Genomic DNA, 25,078 nt, shown 5'->3' on the forward strand with positions numbered 1-25,078 from the left:
AATCTCTATGTAGTTACTGCAGATCAATCAACCAATGATACTGTTCGTTTTAAATAAAAACAAGTATGGTGATAATAGATGTGCCCATTTCATCAGCTGGCAAGATGCCAGCATTTCAGCAGTATCAAAAGAAAATTTTAAAGACAGACAGTAGTCAGTCACTACAGTCATATGACTACATAAATTGTATCCTTCCTGGAAGGATACTTAAATTCAGTAATGCCTCTGCCTGCCCTGAAAATAAGTTCAAAATATCTTCACAAATTGTAACCACTGTGTGCTAGAATATTGTCAGTTATCTGCTTTACCTAATTCAAATATAGAATGGAGATAGTTGATAAATGTTCTGTGGCTTTTTATCTGTTGATTAACATGGTGTATGAACCATGCAAGAAATTTAGTATGATAGAGAGGGTCCTATGTCAGAACAGGTCATGGGGGTAATCTGAGGTACTTTTGTCACTCTGTATGACTTTTCTCCTTCATATTATGTGTTTTTTTTCCTCAACATTATGCTCGCGTCGAGCACCTGTGATTTGCGGGAGTTTTCCCACACCACTGTTCTCCATGTGTGCAAAATTCTTACAAATTTTGCATGAGTCAAGCAATCGCACACCCTGACAGCGTCTCTTTAGATATCAATTAGTGACTTTTTTGCGAAGTCTCTCTGTTGCTTTGCCACTAATTCCTGGTTGTCACGCAAGGAATAAGCTACATTAATTTCTGATTGAAGGTTATTGTTTAACCTGGACTGGAACAAACAGTAACCACTAATGAGAATTCAGTGTAACATATTTCACCTTGCAATTGCACCGGTAGTGTAGCTTTCAAACTGTGCAAAGTAGACATAGAAATTCCATGTAAAAGTGGTTATTAAATGATGAGTAAAGTATTTCATTATACATGTCAAACATGTTTGGAATGTATAGTTTATGCTAAACATACTGCTGGGTTAGATAATTAGCATGGAATGGAGGGTGAGCATATTATGAACTATGTCGCTGTGTTAATTTGTTGATGGCGAGCGAGTATTCTCAATGGTCTTTTTCATTTTTACTTATAAAAGTGAGTGCCTGTGACTGCTAATGCTGTTTCTGATTAATTATAGTTTTGCAGAACAACAAGGCAAGCTAATAATAATTATTCATGACTGCTGAGAACTAAAATAACTTGCATACATAAGTATCATTTTGTATCAGTTCTCCATTTCTTCTATCAATATGTGTATTGTGACAGCAAAAGTATTGATGCACCAATATATCAATGAATCGTTTCGCCCCTATCGGTCACCCAAAACCCAGAAGTCTTACTGTGAAAATAATAGTACCTCCATGCATTTTTTCCACTGATTTAATAGCCAAAAGCATTAAAAATTTTACATCATCATGAAAATTGATATTCACAAATGTAATGGAATTTAGAGTGTTCCAGGCCCCATTAGTACTTTTTGTTTAATATTTATATTAGTTTATGGTTTTATAAGTCTCTTCTTGATCCTATGCAGTACTAATAAAATTACTGATCGGTTGGCAGAAGTTGTCTCAAGAAACAGGAAGTCTTAGATTACTTTTTTTCATTATTTCTAAAATGAAAACTATTTCTTGCCCATTTACCAAGTGATGAGAAATAGTCATGCATCATCATGGCTTGCTCATTGAATGATTGCGGGGGTGGGGGGTTGGGTACAGCAACACCTCAAAGGCTATATTGTGCCAAAGCAGATTGAATACAACATAAAAGTACTTGCCTAAAGACACACCTTGGTAACCAGTCTTGCTGAGATGATGCTGGGAATCAAAGTCAAGCCATTCTTATCACAGTGTCTTAACCTCTGTACCACTTAGATGCTTGTTTAAAAGTTACAGTAGAATCACAGAATTCTGTTTTTGCTTCTTTTAATTGGGATACAGAATTTAACTAGAGCTACTTCAATGATTTTTTCCATGTCAAATCCACATGCTTTGCATTTTACATATTCCTACCACCACCCCCAACCTTGACCCGAGGTAATAATGTTTTATCCAGCCACATATTTGATGTGTCCTAATACAGTGACTGCATTTTTGAAGTTTGATAAACAAATGCTCTGAAGATGTCACTGACTTCAATTTTTATATTTTTAACTCTGTCCCCCACCCAGGGGAGAGACACATAAAACACATGTCTCTTACAGTTGGTTATCACATGAGCTATCTGTGCACTAGATTTTGTGAATTTACATTATGGCTGCTGATTCACAGATGGATAATTAGAGTAAAACCTCATCTATCCAGCTCCTGAAAGTAATCGCATAAACAGGTTGGTTTATACCCATTGTGTACTTTAGTGGGTATACATGGGACTCATATAAATTATTAATTCATATAAACGATGGAACAGTATATTGGTATCTTGTACAGTTTAAAGTTTAAGCATATGGATGTAGTAGTGATTTAGTGTTTGATCTTAAGTAACTGTATTAATGTTGAAATTTATGGATTTTAATTCAGCTAGTTATGGCTGTATGAAAGAACACTGTGTCAGTTTTGCACCTTAAAAGAGCTGTCATTTTATCCACCTGTCCTCATGCAATGATCAGAATATGGAGATTTGTTAAACTTAAGGGAACACTGACAGTTGGGGATGGAAGAATATCCCCTGGGCCCACTAAGAGTACAACACTGACGCACACTGCACAAAAGTTGTACTAATACATTTTTACTTGCACCCCTCCAAGTTTCTTTTCCTTTTTTTTTCTTAACCTCTGAAGTCATGTGATTTTAAATAAACAGATGCTTTATAATGTGAAAATAATAAAGTCAAATTATCATTTATAATCGGTAGTACTTAAAGCTTCCTATTATTCTCATAGGATATTAATTCTGGTTAAATGAAGTAAACCCTATACTGAGTTTCTGTGTGCAATCAATGTCAAGGTGAAAGCTGAAGTCACAACTGCATTCTTTCTCATTATCTAAATTTACAAATTACATACAAGTGTATGGGAAGAAAAGAGGCTCATTTAATGAAAATCTTTCATGTCTACCTTTCTTTGATGATACCACAGTATGTAACAGTAAGGTAAACTGATAAGGAGCAAGGTCAGATCAGCTCAGTTGAATATGCTGTGTAAATTAGATAAAAGTGTTGAAGTTAAATACCCACTTGGTATGTCACCAGGTTGTCTTGTACATTGTGTACATTATCTCTTTTCACCTATATAATGTACTACATTCCAGCCAGACAGCTGATCAGTGCACACACCTACAATTATGCAATTGGACATATTATTGATATTAAACCAGTATTAATCAGTCACCCTTTTGCTTTATGATCCATGTGATCACGGTGTGTATCTAGCCAAGATTTATCACCCCAGTATAAAATAAAACAATGGCATCTATTAAAATACTGCTAAATGTAAACATTTCCTTTTCAGGAAGATCGTTATCTACTGTTTATGTATGTAAAACTGAAGAAAAAATTCTGACTCCATAAATGCTACTGTAGCATCATGTTACATGTTATTTTTAGAAATACACCAGGATAAATTATAGAATTGTGGGATTCATGCACATTTATATAAAAAAAAAACATCATGCCATAAAATGAATCAAATGTGAAGGTTATTTTTCAGCTCTTTGTATCTTTATGAAAGTTTTTAGAAAATTCTCCCCATTTGACATGAAGGGAGTTTCCACGTCCATTACTATTCTTTTGTTTATTAACATTGTCACATAATGGTCTATTTAGCTAGTATGTACCCTTTAATATCAAATTATTGCAGCCCTGTATTAGAGCAACAATTGTTTACTTGTTTGCAGTTAGAGTAGGGACACTTATAGATTATTATTTTGCATTCTATTTGTAATTCATTTGTTTGAATAATGTCCACAAAAAAAGATAGTCCTGTGTACAGGATAGACTCTGCATAAAGAAACATTAAAAAAATAAGTTCAAACTTATTTTTTAAATGCTGAAAAAGAACTTGCCATTTATAGAAAGAAACATTGTTTAAAAAACTAGAGTAAATATGGAACTATATTGTTCTGCACAAGGTTACAGTCAGTCATTTTGCTGTGTTAGACATAAAGATTAAAAATATCTCTGGCTGTTTAACCAATCAGGGACTCTTTCATACAGAACCAATGTAGTACAGATGATTTGGTCACATGACTGTTGTTTGACAGGCCATTCATGTGTGTTGTACAACTGTTATGTAAGTTTTTCTTCATTTTTTAACAAGAATTGTTTCAAGCTGAATTGTTAGGAAGGAATTAATGAACATTTAAACATAGGGATTATAGGTTCCTTTTAAAAGAGGACATGAATTATTAGAAATTGTTACTTGTTTTGTTATAAAAGTCATTATAACTTACAAGTGTGGTTGCAAGTTATATGGACTTCTAGAGGAATATGTCCCTTTTCCCAGAATTTCTATCTTGCACACAACATTTGCTTCTTAATAGTTTTAGAGGTATCTGTTTATTTTCCTGGAATCGGAATCTCACACAACAAGGGGTTCATGGTACATCTGACTTCATATTATAAATGAAGGTCCAGGATGCCTGTATGGCATTGGTAGCTTTATGTTCATTTTCATTTCCATCAAATTTATAAATGTATTGTGTTATTCAGAAATGTTTGTTTTCTTTATATACCAGTAACATCATTAAGAAAGACAACATATCAGTTTGTGAAGAAGTTACATTTCTTCACCCTATAGAACTAATTTCTTTTGGTGTAGGTAGAACTATTACATCATGTGTTAAGCAGCTGGAATATATATCTAGGCACACAATTTCAACATGTCTCAGCATATCATGGCATTTGACCCATATATTTAGAACTTATAACTTTCAATGCAGTTTAAACTTAAAATGTTTCTTATGGTGACTATATGTCAGCAGTATAAAAAAAGGTATTTTTATCTAACTCACAGGGTATGTCAGCCAGTCATATTGATCATTTTAAACAGAAACAAGGCTAGTGACAATAAATGTACTCATCTCATAAGTTGGCAATATGCCACAGGAAGATGACAGTCCTCACTGCAGTCACATGACAAAATATACATAAAGGAATCTTGTTCATGAAATATTCTCAAGTTTAATAATGCCTCTGCCTACCATGAAAATAAGTTTAAACTGTAACCACTATGTCCTCTGTTATCTATTTTAGACAATCCAGATATAGAATGGAGATAGTTGGTGTACATGTATGTTCTGTGGCCTTGTATTATTAGTTGGTAGTTATGATTATAAAACTGGGGGGAAAAGTGTACTACAGTAGTTAACCTAATATTGTAACTACAGACAAATGCAATTCTTGCAACATGTTATTTATTTAGTTTACATGATAAAATACACTTAAGCCTTACTCTACATGTTTTAACTGTAATTATTTTGTTCCCATAATGTGTAACCTAAGACTTGCCAGCTCTACTTGAAATTAGGTCATCAATTTTATCAAACTGTTGATTATTTTTTTCAGCAATGCATGCATTACATAATTAATAGAGTACAATTTTAGTTCATTTCTAACTTTGAATAGATTGTTTTGCTTGTGAATTTTTCAAGTTAAATTATGTATGAAATTACATTGAAAAAGTTTAGAACTTCCATTCAGAAGGACCCAACATATTTTATGCACAAACACAATGTTGCCATGTGTACATAATCTCAATAGTTATACACCCCAGTGAAAGGATTTATTAGAAATTTCATTTCTGCTTGATAACATTTGATGGAATTCATTAAATTAAATCAAGTTTTTTTTAAATTAGGAATAACATCAAGGAAACTGTTCACTTTTTGTTTTATTTGTTCACAAGTAGAGAAGAAAATCCTCAGTTGATGGAATTCTTTCAGTTGCTAACCTTTGTTGTTAAAATCACAGTATGTAAAAGCAAGGTACACTCATAAAAATACAGAATTCCTAAATTAATTCTTGTCAACACTGCTCTGTAAATTACCAGGCAGTAGTGTTGTAATAAAATACCCACTTGGAACCTCACCAGTTTTGCCTTATAGCTTATGTTGATTATGTGTTTTCACATGTCAGTGTAATGACTACTATATATATACACACTGTTCAAATCATTTTCTGATCCAAAACCTATTCAGCACTTACACCCATAATTGTGCAGTAGACTGCTTTGCAGAGTGTGCTGTTGACATCAAAGTAATATCTCCATTTTTGCATGCATTGTTTTGCCTTCATGATAATGTGGTGTGAAGTTAGAAGAAGGGCACTGCTTAAGTCATGTACTTCGATTTTGCATGCTATTTATAACTCATTTGTTTGCTTTGTCCACAAAAACAAGATACTGATATGTACAGGTCAAAATCCACAAAAAAATAGACATTTTAAAAGCAAAAACAAAATCATTTTTGTATTTTTGTATAAAGATATTAAACAAGAATTTGAACAAATACAGAGAAACATGGTTTAAAAACTGCTGTAGATAGAGAACTATATTGTTTTGTTCATGGTTACAGGCAGGTGTATGCTATGTTAGATGTCAGGATAATATCTCTGTGGCTGTGTGCTGTTTAACCAATCAGGAACTCTTTCATATTGAACCAACTTATGTCAGTTGGTCACATGACCAGTGTTTGACAAGTCATTCTTGTATATTGTACAATGTCTTTATACAAATTTTTCTTAATTTTATTTTAATGAGAATAATTTAAACCTAAATTTTCAGTAAGGGATTAATGGAGATTTAAACCTAGGAAATATAGTTTCCTTTTTAAAAAAAAGACTTGAATTATTTGAGTGTTTTATTATAAAGGTCATTGTATAATTTAAAAGTGTAGTTGCAGGTTTCTTGGAATATTAAAGACATCTGTTCCTTTTCCTGAAATTTGTTTCCTGGTACATTTCATACTGTATCATAAATTAAAGGTTAGGGGTTGGGTACACCTTTTCCATTTTGGTGTTTGATAAATCATTTTCATTTCCATCAAATTTAAAAATGCACAGACAGACCCATAGTCTTATCAAGACATATCAATGACCTTTTGGAACTAATTTTTCTTTGTGAAGGTAGCATCTTTATATCATCTGTTATACGTTTGAAATATGCCAAGGTAGACATTTTCAAAATGTTTCAGCATGTCATGATATTATGAGCAGATATGATGTAGAACATGTCAGTGCATAATTTAAGTGATTACTATGGTGGTTTTTCACCATTGCTAGGAAAAGGTATTTGTATCAAAAATACTAAGCAGTTAGAGTTGGATAAATCAGCTAATCAGATTGTTTCTTCTAAACAAAAACATGGTGTACCCTTCACAAAAGCTAGTAAGCTGCCAATGTCCCAGCATTATCTAAAGCAAATGTAAAGAAATACATAACTTAGTCACTGCAGAGATATGACTGCTTAAATGTTATCCTAAGTGGCAGGACCTAGTCTGAGGGGACTGGCACCTTCTGCAAACTTTCCATTGCCCCCCACCCCCACCCCCAACTGATTTCAGTGCTCTGTTTGGTGGCACATCACCCACTCTGAGAGCCAGTCTGCTTACTAGCATGATTGTCAAGTTTAATAATGCATCTGTTTGCTGTGAGAAAATGTGAAAAATTTAAAAGAGCTTTCAAAATTTAGCTCTTTTCTGTTCAAAATTGCCCTCTATTTAAATATGCTGTATTTTTAGAATTTAGAATTATGTTTTTCTAAATTCTGGCTACAGATAGTCAAATTCAATTCTGGCTTCATACATTTATTGTTTTACATAGTTACAAATTTTTGAACTTTGCTTGATTGGATTGTCAGTAGTTTTATTTGCCCATATTGTTTAGTATAAGAATGGCCATTTTTGCTGACAGTTATGTCATCAACTTTATAATACTATCACACTTGATGCTCCAATGCATTGGTTCCTTTATTCATGGAATATAATTATGGTGTCTAATTTTTCACAGCTTCTTTTTGTGAAATTTTGTAAATTACAGTATATTACAAAATAAATGTTATGTGGTGTGCATAAAATTACATCTTAAAGATAGAGCTACAGTAGCTGAGGTGGCAGAGTGTCAAACTCATAATTTAAGGGTAGCTGGTTTGATACCCACCCAGACCAGCCTGGGTCAGCAGCCTCAGTGTTTCATTGGGATCTGTACTTAACATGATGAGTATGGGTATGATATAGACGTTAATGTTTTAAAAAATGCCATTAAAACTCCCAAAACATATCTTTATGTTTAAAATGGCTTATTTCTATAAGTACCAGCCTATTTTATGCAGTAGTACAGTGTGCTGCCTTTTGTCCATACATATCTATGTTCTCATATACATGTACATTCCAATGAAAGGGCACATAATAAAATCCATTCATTTTCAATAACTTTTGAGAGGTTGCATTATTGAATGAAATCAAATTTTATATTGGCAATATTATTAGGAGATATATGTTCACTTTTAAGTACTTTGAAATTTGAGTGATGGTCTTATTTAACTCAGATGTTTGAAATTTGAGTGATGGTCTTGTTTTACTCAGATGTTTGAAATTTGAGTGATGGTCTTGTTTAACTCGGATGTTTGAAATTTGAGTGATGGTCTTGTTTTACTCAGATGTTTGAAATTTGAGTGATGATCTTGTTTTACTCAGATGTTTGAAATTTGAGTGATGGTCTTGTTTAACTTGGATGTTTGAAATTTGAGTGATGGTCTTGTTTTACTCAGATGTTTGAAATTTGAGTGATGGTCTTGTTTAACTCGGATGTTTGAAATTTGAGTGATGGTCTTGTTTTACTCAGATGTTTGAAATTCAAGTGATGGTCTTGTTTTACTCAGATGTTTGAAATTTGAGTGATGGTTTGTTTTACTCAGACGTTTGAAATTTGAGTGATGGTCTTGTTTTACTCAGATGTTTGAAATTTGAGTGATGGTCTTGTTTTACTCAGATGTTTGAAATTTGAGTGGTGGTCTTGTTTAACTTCGATGTTTGCCCTTACCTTTCTAATTTTTACTCCTGTTGTTGCGAATATGCAACTTACAGTTTTGCATAAAAATGGAAGAAAACAAAGTCAACATGTGAGCTGCCCAAACTGCATATTACAGATGAGAGAAATTGTTGTAAGGACAGTACAAGATAAAGCTTTCTTGAATGAAATCTATTCTCATTCAAATAATATACAGCATTATTTTATAGGCAACCAGATGGTGCTGCCATCTATTACTGGCAGTGTTAAGGAAATGTATACAGAATATCTAATGTTAATCGCATGGCATATCTGGACTTAGTTTTAGACCACATTTTCAAGTGAAGTCTTACACCAACTTAATTCATTACCTGTTTTGTACTGACATTTATGTTGTCTTTTTTCCATGAAAGACTGTCCAAAATTTTATGTCATAAATCTTGTGTCAAAGTTTCAATAGATAGTGCTTTATCCTGTTTTATTTGTGTAGTCATGCAAGCCTAGTGACATTCTTTTCATAGATAAATACAATACAAAAGCTATTTTGACCTGTTTTAAAAAGGTGTGCTATGGCTGGGTTCATAGTTATCACTGATCCTCTTTGATTTGTTTACATTGTTCAACTGCATAGAAAAGAATATTAGCAAGGAAGAGGCATTTTGCAGGGCTTTGTCTAAGAACATAAGAGTTATTGCCCCTTTGTAGAGCAGCATTTCTCTGTATTGTTCAAATCAAAGTGAAAGTAATAGAGAACTATTAATAAAACTTAAATCAAGGTACTGATTGATATCCAGTTTGGTTTGTTCTCATTGAAATTTTATTGAGTTCCACCTGCTCTATGTAATTTTAAATCAGATTGTCTTGTCTTAAAAGTTACTTCATAAAAGAACTATGAAAGAAAATTTGAAGAGGGTTGTTTCTCAGGGTAGAGAAATATGGTTGATATTATAAAATTTCTGTTTATGTTTTTCATCAGATTAATAACTTTTGATTGAAATTATTAAATATGTGAATTGAATTATGGCCATTTATACTTTTACAGGTATTAATGACTACACTCGCTGTTTCCAGTGCGGTGGTGGATTAAGAAACTGGGAACCTGGAGACAACCCCTGGATTGAACACGCTAGATGGTACCCACAGTGCGCTTATGTGCTGGGCAAAAGGGGACAGAAATTTGTTAATGCTGTACTCAAGAAACAAGCTGAACTGGTAAAGAGAGTTTTTATATGCCCACCATAAGGTGGAGTGTATGATGATGTTATAATGTTGTCCATGTATCATTTACCAATCTTCTAAAGTATGGTAATTTTGATAACCATGCTATCAGAAAGTGTATTTTGTTATGACGTCCATGTGCCATTTACCAGTCTTCTAAAATATGGTATTATGTTAATGATGTTGTCCATGTACCATTTGCCAGTCTTCTAAAATATGGTAATTGTGATATCCTGACTATCAGAGTATTCCAAAATGACAAAAGTAGCCCTGTTGACAATGGTTCAGTTACAATATGACCATATATACATTCAGTATAAGAAAATACTGAATAGTTACTTTAATAAAAAGCTAGTTTTTAAGTATGTAATAAAGTTATTATTGTTGTTTCATTTATTTAAACATGGTGAGATATAGGTCAGACATGGGGGGGGGTGATGAATCTTTAATGAAGAATACATTGTATCAGGTATTTTTAGCAGTGGGAATTTCTTTTTAAATTTACATTGTAGAGAGTGAGATCAAGTTCACTACAATAAATTAAAAATGTTTGATCTTGTATATCTTAACCCCACTAAATGTACCATCACCAAAGTGTTGGTAAAATTGAAAACCTACTTTTAAGGGAGTGGAACAATAAATGTATGCCAGCAAGAAAATCTTGCCAACCCTGACCATATCTTTCTTGAACTCCGTCATATATAACCTACATACTACAAAATAATTTATATAACTCAGATATGGCATTGTTTTCAATGATATATGAAGACGTTTTCTTGAACTCCTACAAACTACAAAATAATTTATATAACTCAAATATGGCATTGTTTTCAATTATATATGAAGACATTTTCTTGAATATTGTTTAAGATAAACTCAATACAAGATACTGTAAGTGCAAAACTTCAGTAAATCAAATTAATTTTCTGGTCCCACATTTTCCATCTTTGAATAAAATTAGCTATGTAGACTGAAAACATCTCTAGAACTAAAATCTTTGTCTGGTCCTGATTTTTTATATATACTTAAGATGCTTTCAATAGTGACCAGTCGTGGAAAAAGGCCAAACTGATCTTTGTACGCAGATATGTATGTAGGTTCACTTTTCAGACTTGTCTCTTCAATAAATACCATGCACTGAATACCATTATTATTCTTCTTCTTATTTTTCTACAATTTTAGTTATGTAGACTATTTTCAAATTCATAAAGTACATGTAAATGTTGATCTCACACAGAGTAATGTCTCACACAAGGTTACTGTATCCTGCTCACTTTAATACATTCTGTAAATTAAATCATCTCTGACTTTTAAAAAATCTCAGATTTTAGATTTGTTTTAGTGCACAATGACAGTGCACTAATTTCACTACAGATTGACATCCTACATATGGCTGTGAAACAAAAGACTCACTCATTCTTGGCCAGCTTGCATAATTAGGCTCTGAAACAGCTGTTCACACTCAAGACAATATCTGGATTAACTTGTTCCTCAACTCACCAAGATCCAAACACAACCATCTTGTATGAGAGGCCTGAGATGAAAGGGTATAAAAAAAAGCTACTGTTAGTAACATATGATCTGAAACATTGCCTGCCTTTACTGACAAGTTCTTAATATTGAATGACCCCTGATTCTAATGAAAAGGGATGCAACTCATATATGACCTTAGAGATGAATTCTCATCAGAAATCAGAGATACCTTTTATTCACATGCAAACAAAAATATCTTGGAACTATACGTGGCATAGAGGGCAGCTCTCATTTCTGCTGTGACAACATTGCTACTTTTCCTGTCTTGAATTTTACATAATGACACCCTTGAGTTACACTGGCAGTGTGAGTACAAGCAAGTGCAACTGAAACAGTAAACATTTACAAATCAATTCATATGATATGATTTTATCTAAACAGTGCTTTCCACATAAAACAAAGTTTAATTTGCATATATGCAAAAGTCACTATTGATACACTTTAGTGAGTGCAAAAAGCAGTGTTGTTGTTGTTGTTGTTGTAGGGTTTAACGCCATTTTCCAGCACACAATAGGCTATACATGGCGGCCAGTATTAATGGTGGAGGAAGAACCCGGGAATACCCCGGAAAGAACCATCGACCCTCGAGAAGCTACTGGCAAGCTTTCTCACATACCCACATTGGCTGAATCCAAGACGAGAACCTACGCAGAGAGAGGTGAGATGGCAGTGATCCGTAACAGAGAGCGCTTTAGACCACTCGGCCACTCGGGGCCCCCAAAAAGCAGCGAGAAACTATTATTTAGTTTGTAAACACTTTGGCCCTGACCATGGAAAGCAGGTGATTATTACACCTCTCCCTCGATAACTCGTGCACAACTGGGTCCACAAACTTAGACTGCACTATAAGCGAAGCGCAAGTTACCGAGGGACCTCCAAAAATTGAAAAAAGATCACTTTGACATCGAGAAAACGGGGGGGGGGGAGCGGCGTTTATTAACTGAATCCTCATTTTACAATCACGTCGATAATAACTTTTAATAATGCTCTTTTTCTAATGAAGTTGTTCATTATTCTTTTAAATAACATTTATTTTCAAAATGTCCAACATGTGAAAGATCATTCCAACTGGTTTCAACAACCATCATGTGTACTTGAAAAAATCTGTGTATTATTACATCACTGCTTTTTTTTTTTTGATGAGTCTGGTTCCCATAGTGGTGTTTAATATTATCCTGCCAAATCGAGAGTACAAAGAGCAGGGAACTAGACTAACTGTTGATACACCACCAAACAAGATTCCTTTTTTTTAAAAAAACACGCGACATTTATTTCATGAGACAATCATCTACGTTGAAACTCAATTTTTGTGTTGCTCAATTTGTACAATATTGATGTCATGAATTAATTAAATGGAATTAATAATGAAACTTCTTATCATCCTTGAGGATATCTCTAAGTGCCAGTTTAAGAATTCTCTGAAACTTGCTTGCCCACAGTGGTCTGTATCTGTGAAATCAAGCTCTTTTTTAGGAAGTATTCATCTCGCTTGGCTGCCTTGTTATCTTTGATCACAGTTATGAAAGAGTTGGTTAATTTAAAGTAGTTTATGTTACATACACAATAACATTTATAAGTGTTCGATTGATCAAATGAAGTGAGTTCACCCGACATAAGACCGGGTCCGCTAGATTTTAAGTTTTTAGGATTTTTGTGCCTTTTTACTTTTCTTTTATTCCACCTCCTTTATTTGATTCAAAAGACACAATTTATGTGATAATACAAAGGAGGCCAGCTTTTAATTCAGTACAACAAATACTTCCAGAAGTCAGTTATCAAAACATGGTCGGCACTTAATTAGGTTCTCAGAGAAATGTTCGCAGACATAGCTGTTATGATAGATTGATGCATTTTACATTTAATTACAAGAGGACACATTGCATTTATGATGATTACACTTAAAAGGAACTAAAAGATAGAACTAGAATACAAATTTCAGTTGATAAAGAAATTATTTAATTTGTATTTATTTATCAAAGTACTGCCTCCACCCTGTGTGAGTGACATTTTCATTGATCAAAACTTCCTTACATTTCGTTAATTGCATTGTACTAGGACTGTTGTTTGGAAAGAAAATGTAAAAAATTGTATGACCTATTTTTAAATTTGATATTTCATAGTGTTGATTAAAATTTCCAGGTCCTATCTACCGCTTTCGAAGATAAAACGAGTGATTCATCAAAGTTTCCGTTACCAATTTTGATCATGATTTTCTTCAAGTTCAACAAACAGGGATCAATTTTTGGGGTATTTTCTGGTTTAAAAAATGGGATCCACGCCTGACCCCACATTATAAGTGGGTTCGTGAGTTATCAGGGTGCGAGTTATTGAGGGAGTGGTGTGTATATACATGACAATTACATAGGAAATATACATGGAGGAGGTCAATTAGAATGGCCATACAGACCAGGTAACCAGGTTACTGTTCAAACAGCTTTGACTGCATTTATGTTTCAAAATGATTCCAAGCTTATTAGATTACATTTTGTTTTTAATCACTAATACTCAGCTTGCAGCCCAAAATGCTGAACACAATGACAGCTGCGGTACGACCACCACCACCATAATATCTAGAACTGGCACCAGCTCCGTGTCACAGTCTGTACAGCAACCTATTGCACAGTCAGGTCAGAAACTGCACCAATTTTTAGCTCTCATCAAAATAAGACTAAGTTCGTAGTATGTCTTTATGACCCTCCTATATCATTCGTTGGCTTTTGTCCATTAATTATCCATCAGTTTTGGCTGTTTTCAACTTCTTTTCAAAATCTTATCAATTCATTTTATTTTTAAAAAATTTAAATTTGCTTTTGTATTATACTGTATCAAGTTTGTAAAAGAATGTCCTTTATTTTAATTCCTCACAAGAATAGCGAAGTAAGTATCATTTAAACTTTTTTAGAAATATTCCTGATGACTAATCTGTTGGACTTTAGCAGCAGTAATAAAGGAGATTGTAAGCAACAGTTGTTCTTTTTTTTTTAAAAGTTTCTGGACAGACATGTTAAAGCCATTATGGCTTCAGCTGATTCCATTGCGAACCCATTAAAAAATGGCATTATGTGTAGAAAACCTGTAATTAGATAATAATAATAATAATAATAATGAGGACTTTGAATAGCGCCTAATCTTTAGAAGCTCTAAGTGATTTACAACAGTAGACAACACCTATAACATAAAAAACTTATATGATGATATGATTACATTAAACAAATACCATGAAATTAGAAAACATAAAAATATGCTGAAAATATTTAAGGTAGGAAACATTATTAGGTCTTTAAGTTTGTTCTTGCAGTCAAAATAAGTGAGTTTTAAGAGCACTGTTGAGTGGGATCACTGTGTCTTTGCATCTAAGTTCAGTGGGCAATTCATTCCACGTTGCTGGGCCCTGGTATGCAAAAGAATGTCCATATGACTTCGTTTTCATAGTGGGAATAATGAGTATATGATTGTCAAAAGAGGACCGTAAGTATCTTGCTGGTGTTTACACATGGGTGAAGTCAGATAGGTATGTTGGACTGGAGTCTGTCAGTGACATGTAGCACAGAGAACAAATTTTGTTTTTGATTCTGGATCAAATGGATAGCCAGTGTAGGGTATAGAGCAGTGGGGAGGTGTGCTCTGATCATGGTACTGTAAGTATGATCCGAGCAGCTGTTTTTTGAAGTTTCTGGAGTAGATATTGAGATGAACCAGACAGAATTGAGTTACAATAGTCCAGTCTTGAAAGTACTATTGAACACATAAATCCCCAAGTGGTTTCGAAAAATACTTGTGTGATCTGAATTGATCATGTCATTTAAATTCTGTATTTGTTTACATTTTTAAGTTATTTTCTCATTCCCAGGCACAATTTTAATTTGTTCTCTTTAGGTTTAATTCATTCTTGATCAACAACATACTTGTCAGTTGCCATTGTGGGTAGGGGAATATAGCCCTTGTTATATATGTCATTCTATCCATCAGTCTTGACACTTTTAGCCAGAAATGTATCATGTCTCCAGATTGTTACTGTCAGATTGTTCAAAGTCTTTCAACTGAGCTTAGTATGCATGTCAGGCAGGTTGTGTTGAGATGCCGTATCATGCCTAGGACTTTCAATATTTTTTGTTTCAATATAAATAGTGTACCATTAGTAGTATAGAAATGGACAGTTCTGAACCATAAGTTGTCTCAGCAGAAGTCTTCTTAATGGGAGACATGGTGGATAAATCATCCTTTGTGATTAATATAGCTTCACATTCCCTAAGGGCAAGAATGTGTCATTTTGGCAATAATCTATTTATTGTATATTATTTGAACATTTTGATAATATGGACAAATGCAGGTGACCCATAATTTATTTTGTGTAAATATTATAAATCAGTTGTCCCAGCAACCAAATATCCAGACAAAATATGTGTCTGTATAAATGTTATCAATCATTTGCTTCGAAAACCCAATATCCAAACAGACTCCATATCTGTATTAATGTTATCAATCAGTTATGCCAACAGCCAAGTATCCTGGCATAACATCTGTATAAATGTTTTTAATCAGTTAATCTGAGTCTGGATAATCATTTGACTGTATTAATTAGTTTACTGATTCTCATTCAATTTGGCTGTCTCTCTATCCATGCACATCTGTGTCCTATTCAAAGTGCTCACAACAGTTTTTGTTTTACTATTTAACACTGACTTTAGAGTTATAGTTTTACTGGTATATATGTGCAAAAAAAAAATTCCAATGATAATTCAGAAAATTCCAGATTTCAAATAATTTCTGGATTAAATTGTAAATAGAATTTTCAGAGGTCAGTTCTAAAGTTATGAATTCTGCATGATATTTATTTATTTTGAAAAAAATTGCATTTTGGATTGGTCCACATAATGCAGATTTAATGTGTTTTCATTTAGTTCACTGTATCACATCCAGCATTCTATGACATGTTCAAATGCCAATTTTGTCAATAACTTAAAACTTCACTATTTTTTATTTTTTCCTCAACACCACCACCAAATGTAAGATGTTTTTCATCTCTGTCAGGTAAGCCAAGATACTTCCTAAATCCAAATGAGAATGACATCGCCAATAGATTAATCGAGGAGATGGGATATCAACGAGAAAGAGTTCGGGAAGCCATATTGGAGGTCAAGAGAAGAAGAGGTTCTTAAAATGTCTTAAATCTTCTATGAATAAACATTATGCAGTTAATGAAAAACATGGATGATTAATTACAAACTGAAGAATTTCCTGGTTACTGAATATATGCGTCTTAGAGAAAAAGATGGGACTCAGAACAGCACATCATTTGCTGATGTATGTTTTAGTGTAGATAGTTTTTAAAGATGCATCTCTTTTACACCTAGCATCATTTTCAGGGTTTGAATTAATGTAGTTGTGACGAACTCGCACATGCACACACATACACACATTTCAGAGATGCTGAACTCAAAAGAATTAGACATTACTAGTAGATCAAAAGTTTTGACTGGCATATACTCTGACCACCTAGACATGTTACAAGATATCACAAATATGATATCTTGATTTCTTTATCCATTAAACTATGAAATAAACACGATAACAAAGTAAAATTAAAAGGACACTATCTCTAATTTACAGATTGTTATTTGTTTGACAGTAAATCAAGATGTTACTTAACTCAGAGTTAACTAGATTTGGTTTCCACATTGTTTCTTTGTTGGAAAATCAGTAGAGGTGTCACTGATTAAGCCTGTTAAGTCATTATGTTTTCCTAGTTTTTATAAAACACACTATAGCCACAGAGCACAAAACCAAAGAGCTGCAAAAGTTTATCTCCTTTACTTTTCAAAAACTAAATATGAGCAATTGCCCCAGGGACTATACTATATATCAGTTACCCACAACACGTTTCTTAACTCTTTTGTCTTGTGTGACCGCACATCATAACTTCAGAATTAAATATATGATGCTTAAGTTGAAATTGAAAAAAATAAGATACTACCAACAAGAATTAATGTTATTATCATCCTCCAAAACATATTTGGAGACCTTGTCAATTAAAACTTAACCCTTCAACTTTACTGGAAATGCCCATCATTTACTCATGTTTTGCTTTCTGAGGTAGCAAGTCTGTTTATTTTCATGTAATAATTAATTTTTTAGAACATTAGAGTGAAGCAAAATAGTACTGTTGGGTGAAATTCATTAATGTTTTAATGAAAATGTTATTTTTATTAATAATTAGTTTGGGAGTAAAGCACTGACTCATGAAATTACAATGCTAAATCTGAAGCAGAAGCAAATCCGTAACCATAATTGACACATCTTCTGGTATGTTTATTATATCAGTTGTTTCTTTTATTGTCACAACATGGTATGCCGTCTTTGGATATTTTATATTAAATGCCACAAATGGCCACCACCTTAAGTGTCAAGATATATATATATATATATATATATATATATATATATATATATATATATATGTGTGTTTCTAGTTTGCCTCGCAATATATGAATAAAATAGCCAATTTCTATTCATTTTTGTGGCATATTCACTCACCTTCATTATGAATTAGAATAAATTAAAGTTGGCAGTGATTACTTGATGTTCTACTTATGAAACATATCCAAAAGAAATCGTTTTGTGATAGACTTTCATCTGTGTCTGTTAGCCCAGGTTTGTTATTAGTACTCTTGCTAAATTATTTTAAGGAATACCATTGGACTTTACCAAACATTAATCCCATGCTAGAGTTGATCCTAAATGGAATTGGTACCCCTCATAGATCCACTGTGGCAGACATCTTAAAAACCTTTTTGTAACTACTGCTCCTGAACGGATGGTCATATTCACTTTGGGATTTTCAGTAGAAGACATCATATGATGTCTAGTTGGTCCTAAACTGTTACCATGGCAATCATTTTGAAACTCGCTGTTCTCGCAATCCCGCAAGAACAGATGATTGTTTTAAGATGGGGTTTTTACTAAAAGACTTTGTACAATTTATACTAGTTTGTCCTAAACATGAATGGTGCCACTAAGACAATAAATATGGCAATGGGGGGCAGCTTGAAAATTGTATCACTACTCTTCCCAAATTGATGGCCTTATTAATTTGGAGTTATCACTACTATGATGTTTAGTTGGTCTTGCGTGAATAATATGATGTTTAGTTGGTCTTTAGTGAAAATAGTTTCCTTTTTTTGTTTTCTTGGTTTTAGCAGCACTTTTAAAACATTACATTCCTCGTGTTAGTCCTCATACTGTATCTGCTGAGGTCACTATAAAAATGGCCATCTTGAAAATCATGTTATTGCTGTAATCCAAGAATATTATGGATGGTTTCAGTACTCAGCAGTTAAAAGGAAGAAACAGTTTTATCTTGGATTCCTGGACATTCTTTTTTGGTCAGTAGAGTGTCGGTCCTTTCAAAGGTCTCTCCTTTGTTGTTTTTGAGGGTGACTCTTCTGGTCTGATCTGAGAGCATACCTTTTTTTCACAAACACCAGTCTAGTTCTTTTCTTAATTTGTTGAAAATCTGAGACTTGCTGAGTAGTTTATGATTACTATTTAACTCTCTTCTCTTTAGGGCAACAAGAAATTACTATTGAGCATGCAATAGATTTATTGCTGGCTGATGAAGAGAGGACTACAGCTGGGAGGCAGAATGAAGCTGCTACTATGCAGGAATTGATTCAAGAGAGTGGACGATTGATACTTCATGATGATAGCAGTCCACCACCCACATCAGCAAGCACAGCAGTACCACCAGCACCACCAACAACAACAACAGAGTCATGTCAGCATAGTGGTCATCAACACCAGGTTGCAGGTGGAAGATCCACTGGTCAGCAACAGAGTGGACAAACTACCCAGTCTACTGGCTTAGGAAGGATTGCTTCACTGGCACAAAGCAGGCAGAATACTTCAGGTCCAATGAGTATTGCAGTTGATGTTCCATCATCATCACCATCATTTGGTACTCGAGAAGGTCATCAAAGTAACAAGTCAACAGCAGCCAATGGACCATCATCACCACCTCTACTGGAACCAATGTCTTTGCCTGCACTAGGTAGTATATGTAATGCTTTTCACTTGCTTAAATGTTTTATGTCAAATCACTCATCCAGATTGTCTGGACACAGCAGGAACTAAGGATTCAAAGATGTTGTTCACATGTCATAGCAACAACAATACTTGTATGAGTTATTTCCCTTGGAGTGTGATTTCTCTTTAGATTGTTTGAAAAATTTAAAATACTGTTACAAAGAATGCTTTATCGCACTAAAAGTGAAAATTATAGGTAAATATGATTTGCTGTTTGGAAATGTTTTCAGTTTTATTTCTTACACATTTTCTAGATCATGCCATCTAAATGACTTGCATCTAATAATGAAACTTATTAAAGAATGAAAATAAATATCAAGAAGCATTTGTCCTAGAAGCTTTTATAGTCAGAGTGTCTCAGAATTTCACCAGTAATCTATTTATAAAACAAATGTCTCTGTAATATCAGTATAATTTTCCATTTAATCACATTTATAAAGAGATAAAGTTGTGATTTAGTTCTAGAATATTTTAAATCCTATAAGGATCAGTATACATTGGGTTTTTTAATTTATGGTTTATAGTGACCAAGAAATTCATTGAATCAAACGTGCTACCCCATGAAACTGTTATTCCATCAAGACCACTACCCTGTCAAACTGTTACCCCATCAAACTACTACCCTATCACACTGCTTCCCTGTCAAACTGTTACCACATTAGAACTACTACCCCATCAGAACTGCTTCCACATCAAACTGTTATCCCATCAGAACTGCTATACCGTCACACTGCTTCCCCGTCAAACTCTTACCTCATCAGAACTACTACCCCATCACACTTTACCCCATCAAAACTGCTACCAAATCAAAACTACAATCCCATCAAACTACTACCCCATCACACTGCTTTCCTGTCAAACTGTTACCACATTAGAACTACTATCCCATCAGAACTGCTTCCCCATCAAACTGTTACCCCATCAAAACTACAATCCCATCAAAACTACAATCCCATCAAATTTCTACTCCATCAAAACTGCTACACCATCAAACTGTTACCCCATCAGATCTGCTACATCAAAAGCTGCTACCACATCAAACTATATCACATTAAAACTACTACCCCATAAAAACTGCTATCACATTAAACCACTACCATATCAAAATTACTAACCCATTAAAACTACTATCTCATAAAAACTCTTATCCCATCAGACTTCTAATTGATCATATTATTACCCAATAAAAACTACTACCCCATCAAAACATTCACCCAATCAGATCTGCTGCCACATCAAACCACTGTCCAATCCAAACTACTACGTTATCAAAACTATTACCCCATCAGATTTGCTACCACATCAATCTACCATCACATCATACCACTGTCCAATCAAAACTACCGCACTATCAAACTGCTACATCAATAGAGCTTCAGTGGTTAGCATGCTGGACTCCCAACCAAAAGGGTACAGGTTCAAATCCTACATTTGGCCCATGTGGGTCAGCTACCATGGTGTGTTCTTAGACAAGACACTTCCCAAACAATTGCCTCAGCAAAAAATGACCTAATTGTGTTGCTGAGCAATCAAGCAGTAAACAAGCCAAAACTATCCCATCAAACTGCTACTGCACCAAACCCATTCACCCATCAAACTACTACCCCATCAAAACTACTATTCCATCCCTCTGCTACCTCATCAAAACTATCACATAAAACTGATACCCCAAGAAACTATTACCTCATCAAAACTGCAGCCCCATCAAAAGTACTATCCCATCAAAACTGCTATCTCAGCAAAACTACTTAACCATCATTCTTGCCACCCATCAAAGCTAATATCCCCATTAAAACTTCTACCCAATCAAAACTACTATCTCATAAATCTGCGACCCCATTAAAACTACTATCTGATCAGAGCCACTACTCCATCAAAACTACTATCTCATCAAATCTATTGCCCCATCAGAACTACTATCCCACTGAAATTACTGTCTCATCAAACCTATAGCCCCATCAATACTAATATCTCACTGAAATTGCTAACTCATCAGTCTACTCCATCAAAAGTCTCATTAATCTATAGCCCCATCAAAACTACTATTTAGTAAGGTCTACTGTCCAGTTAAAATACTTACCCATCAAAACTACTATCCCACTTAAATTACTGTCTCATCAAACCTAGAGCCCCATCAATACTAACATCTCATTGAAATTGCTAACTCATCAGTCTACTCCATCAAAAGTCTCATTAATCTATAGCCCCATCAAAACTACTATCTAGTAAGGTCTACTGTCCAGTTAAAATACTTACCCATCAAAACTACTATCCAGTCAAATCTGCGACACCATCAAAACTACTATCTCATCAAAACCACTATCCCATCAATCCATTATCCTACCAATCTACTATCCTATCAAAACTGCTACCCCATCAAAACTATTATCTTATAAAAAAAACTAATGCCCCATCAACCTACTACCCCATCAAAACCACTGTCTAGTCAAAGTTACTATACTATTAAACTTCTGCCCTATCAAAACTACTATCCCATCATGAAATTACTGCCCCATCAAAACTAACTCAACACTTTTATCCTATCAGTCTACTACCCCATCAATACTTAACCCCATCAAAATCACTGCCCCATTAAAACTACTGCCCTATCAAAACTACTATCCCATCAATCTACTACTCCATCAAAAACTGTTAACCCATCAAAAACTTCTACCCCATCAAAACTGCAATCTCATCAAACTGCTGCCCCATCAAAACTACTATCTCATCAAAACTAGTATCCTATCAATCTACCACACCAAAAGTATTATAGCATCAATATCCCATAAAATCTACTGCCCCATCAGATAACTACCACATCAAAACTACTATCCAATCAAACTACTACCCCAGCAAAATGCAACCATCAAAACTAATTGAGAATTCTACCTCATTAAAACTACTGCCATCAAACTACTGCCCCATCAAAACTATTACCATACCATAAAAACTGCTATCTGATCAAATTACTATCAAAACGGCTATAGTAGCTATCACAACTATTCCCCAATGAAACTGGTATCCAATACAAATTCACAGCTCCCTGCTAGATATTCAGATCTCTCGTATTTTATATATATTCATCTATGTGTTTCTGTAGCCACTAGTTAACAAGCACTGCTCTTTTCTTTTTATCATCATATCTGCTAAACATTATTTTTCCAAACAGCAATGCATTGTTAAAATAAGAAGCACCAGTACTGGCACCAAAAAGATTAAGACTTTCCTGTTTTGTTTTAGATGCTGAGTCACTGAAAGAAGAATATCTGCGACTAAGAGATCAGAATGTATGTAAGATCTGTATGGAAAGGAATATAGAGTTAGCTTTCTTGCCATGTGGTCATTTAGTGTGCTGCGAAGTTTGTGGTCAAGCCCTCAGGATCTGTCCAATTTGTCGAGCTAAAATAAATGCCTCAGTCAAAACTTACCTTTCTTAAAAAAAAATTGGTTAATGCACAAAATATATACGATTTTTCAAAAAAAATTAAAATGATAACCATAATTTCATTTCGTATGAAATCAAGCCACTTATAAATTGTTCTTTTTACTCCAATTTTCATTTCTACAGCATTCTAACATTTTAAACTTGGAAACATGCTCTCAAATGAAATATGAGCCTTGTCAGAGACACACTTTCTTATAGCACCAATGTATTATTTATGAATAGAGTAATTCATTGGAATATTTCGTCTCTAAGGCCCAATATTTCTTCTTTATATACTTTACCCAATTATAATACCTTAGGAGATCTACTACTGCCTCGCAAATCCAGCTCTCCAAGGTAATACTTTTAGTTAAAGGTGTTAAGTTGTTTGTCAACCGAAGTGGTAAGCTGGCAGAGTGATCTCCCTTTTGGATTGGCAGCAAACCTATGAACTTGCCAGTTACTGTTTCCACTTGTGCCATGAAGCATGCTTTCATCAAAAGAGACCTTGCAAAAGCCAGAATCTACTTGGAAGATATCCACTACAAGTTGGAGGAGCTTTTCACCTCTAAGGAGAGTATATTCCATCTATATTTCCAGTTTGCTCTCTGCCGATGCAAAGTTTTGCCTTTACAATTTTCTAACCCTTTGTCATCATCACATTTAGGTACTTGTACAGTGAGCCTAAGTGGCTTCACATTAAATTTGGGCTGTTATTATTTGACGTATTTGCAAGGCTCTAGTGGTTATAGAAAACTCCTAATATGTGTGTAATTCCATTACAAACAGGGAAATACTGGTGAATTTCTATACCAAGGCATTCCTAGAGTCAGGGTGCCAAGCTTCAATGATTTTTTTGTTGTACAGGTAGCCTTCGAGCCTTTTTTCCCTACAGGTAAAGTTGCCCCATAATGGATATTGTCATGCTTAATTTGAAGGTATCTAATAACAGTGCCTCATTTCCTTTTTAAAAGCAAGTGGTTTTTGTGTAGTATAGACACTTGTGTTTATTTCTTACTGCCTCCAGTCTGGCTGAACAAGTACAAGTAAGTTTTCTATACACATTTTACCCAGTTGCAGCCTGCATGTTACTATAGGTAACACTTGAGTGATGTTTATCTACATAGGCAATCCATCATATTTAAGAGCACTTAGTCACTTGCACGGGTATCCTATCCAACTTCACAAGATAGGTTCAGGCCGCATTATTTTTATATGTCCTTAGAAACCTATTATATATGTATAATTCTATCACTTGTACATAAGGTGAGTTTCCTTTACCACAGCCTCTCTTAGCCTTGGAACATCATGCTTCAATAATTCTACCTGTACATGCTGTCCTTGACCTTCCCTACAGATAGTATTGTAATTAAGATTGTCTGCTATCACTATTTTCCAGATAAGCACTATTTGGGATAGTTCTGCATCCACTCTGTATTCAAACAAGACAGATGGAGGCCCACAGGTTTATACTTCTGACACGTGGTATTGTCATTATAGTGTACCTGTAGGCTTCATTGCTTTATTAGACCACAGGGGCTTGTTACAAAGAAAATTTGGAGTATCCATCCACGAATCAAGGGATGGGGGTTCTAACCTGTAACAATATAACACAAGGAAGACACCGGTTTGCACCACTCAGTAGTTCCAACACTGCTAGTTTATCATAATTGTGTCTGCTAATTTCCAATTTAAGCCAGTTGTAATCAAGAATAGTTCAATTTTCAAATCAGCTCAACACACTTCGTTAGTTTGTGATGTAATGGAGAAACTGCAATAATTGTTCACCGATTTGGACGTTTGGACAAATGCCGGCTAGAAGTGCCGTTTTGCATTCGGATAGTCTTGGATTTCACCATTGACCAAAAGGTAAGATCCGACGAACAAAAAGTCAGCAGTAAATATCGTTAG

At 34.3% G+C, this 25,078-nt stretch overlaps 1 protein-coding gene across 2 annotated transcripts in view; it reads left to right on the forward strand.

The window, feature by feature from the left end:
• Window positions 1–24,698, forward strand: part of LOC149800139 (uncharacterized) — a 122,931-nt gene extending 98,233 nt beyond the window's left edge. For both annotated transcript variants that reach the window (XM_089959736.1, XM_089959738.1), the window contains exons 4-8: window positions 9,953–10,122; window positions 14,171–14,288; window positions 16,693–16,812; window positions 19,226–19,708; window positions 22,984–24,698. In XM_089959736.1, the coding sequence (XP_089815862.1) occupies window positions 9,953–10,122; window positions 14,171–14,288; window positions 16,693–16,812; window positions 19,226–19,708; window positions 22,984–23,180 (1,088 nt within the window). In that variant the 3' untranslated portion in view covers window positions 23,181–24,698. The remainder of the gene's footprint in view (window positions 1–9,952; window positions 10,123–14,170; window positions 14,289–16,692; window positions 16,813–19,225; window positions 19,709–22,983) is intronic.
• Window positions 24,699–25,078: the final 380 nt, after the last annotated feature.

Source organism: Sinohyriopsis cumingii, chromosome 5, assembly GCF_028554795.1.
Source record: "Sinohyriopsis cumingii isolate HCF-2022 chromosome 5, ASM2855479v2, whole genome shotgun sequence".
Taxonomy (NCBI): Eukaryota; Metazoa; Mollusca; class Bivalvia; order Unionida; family Unionidae; genus Sinohyriopsis; species Sinohyriopsis cumingii.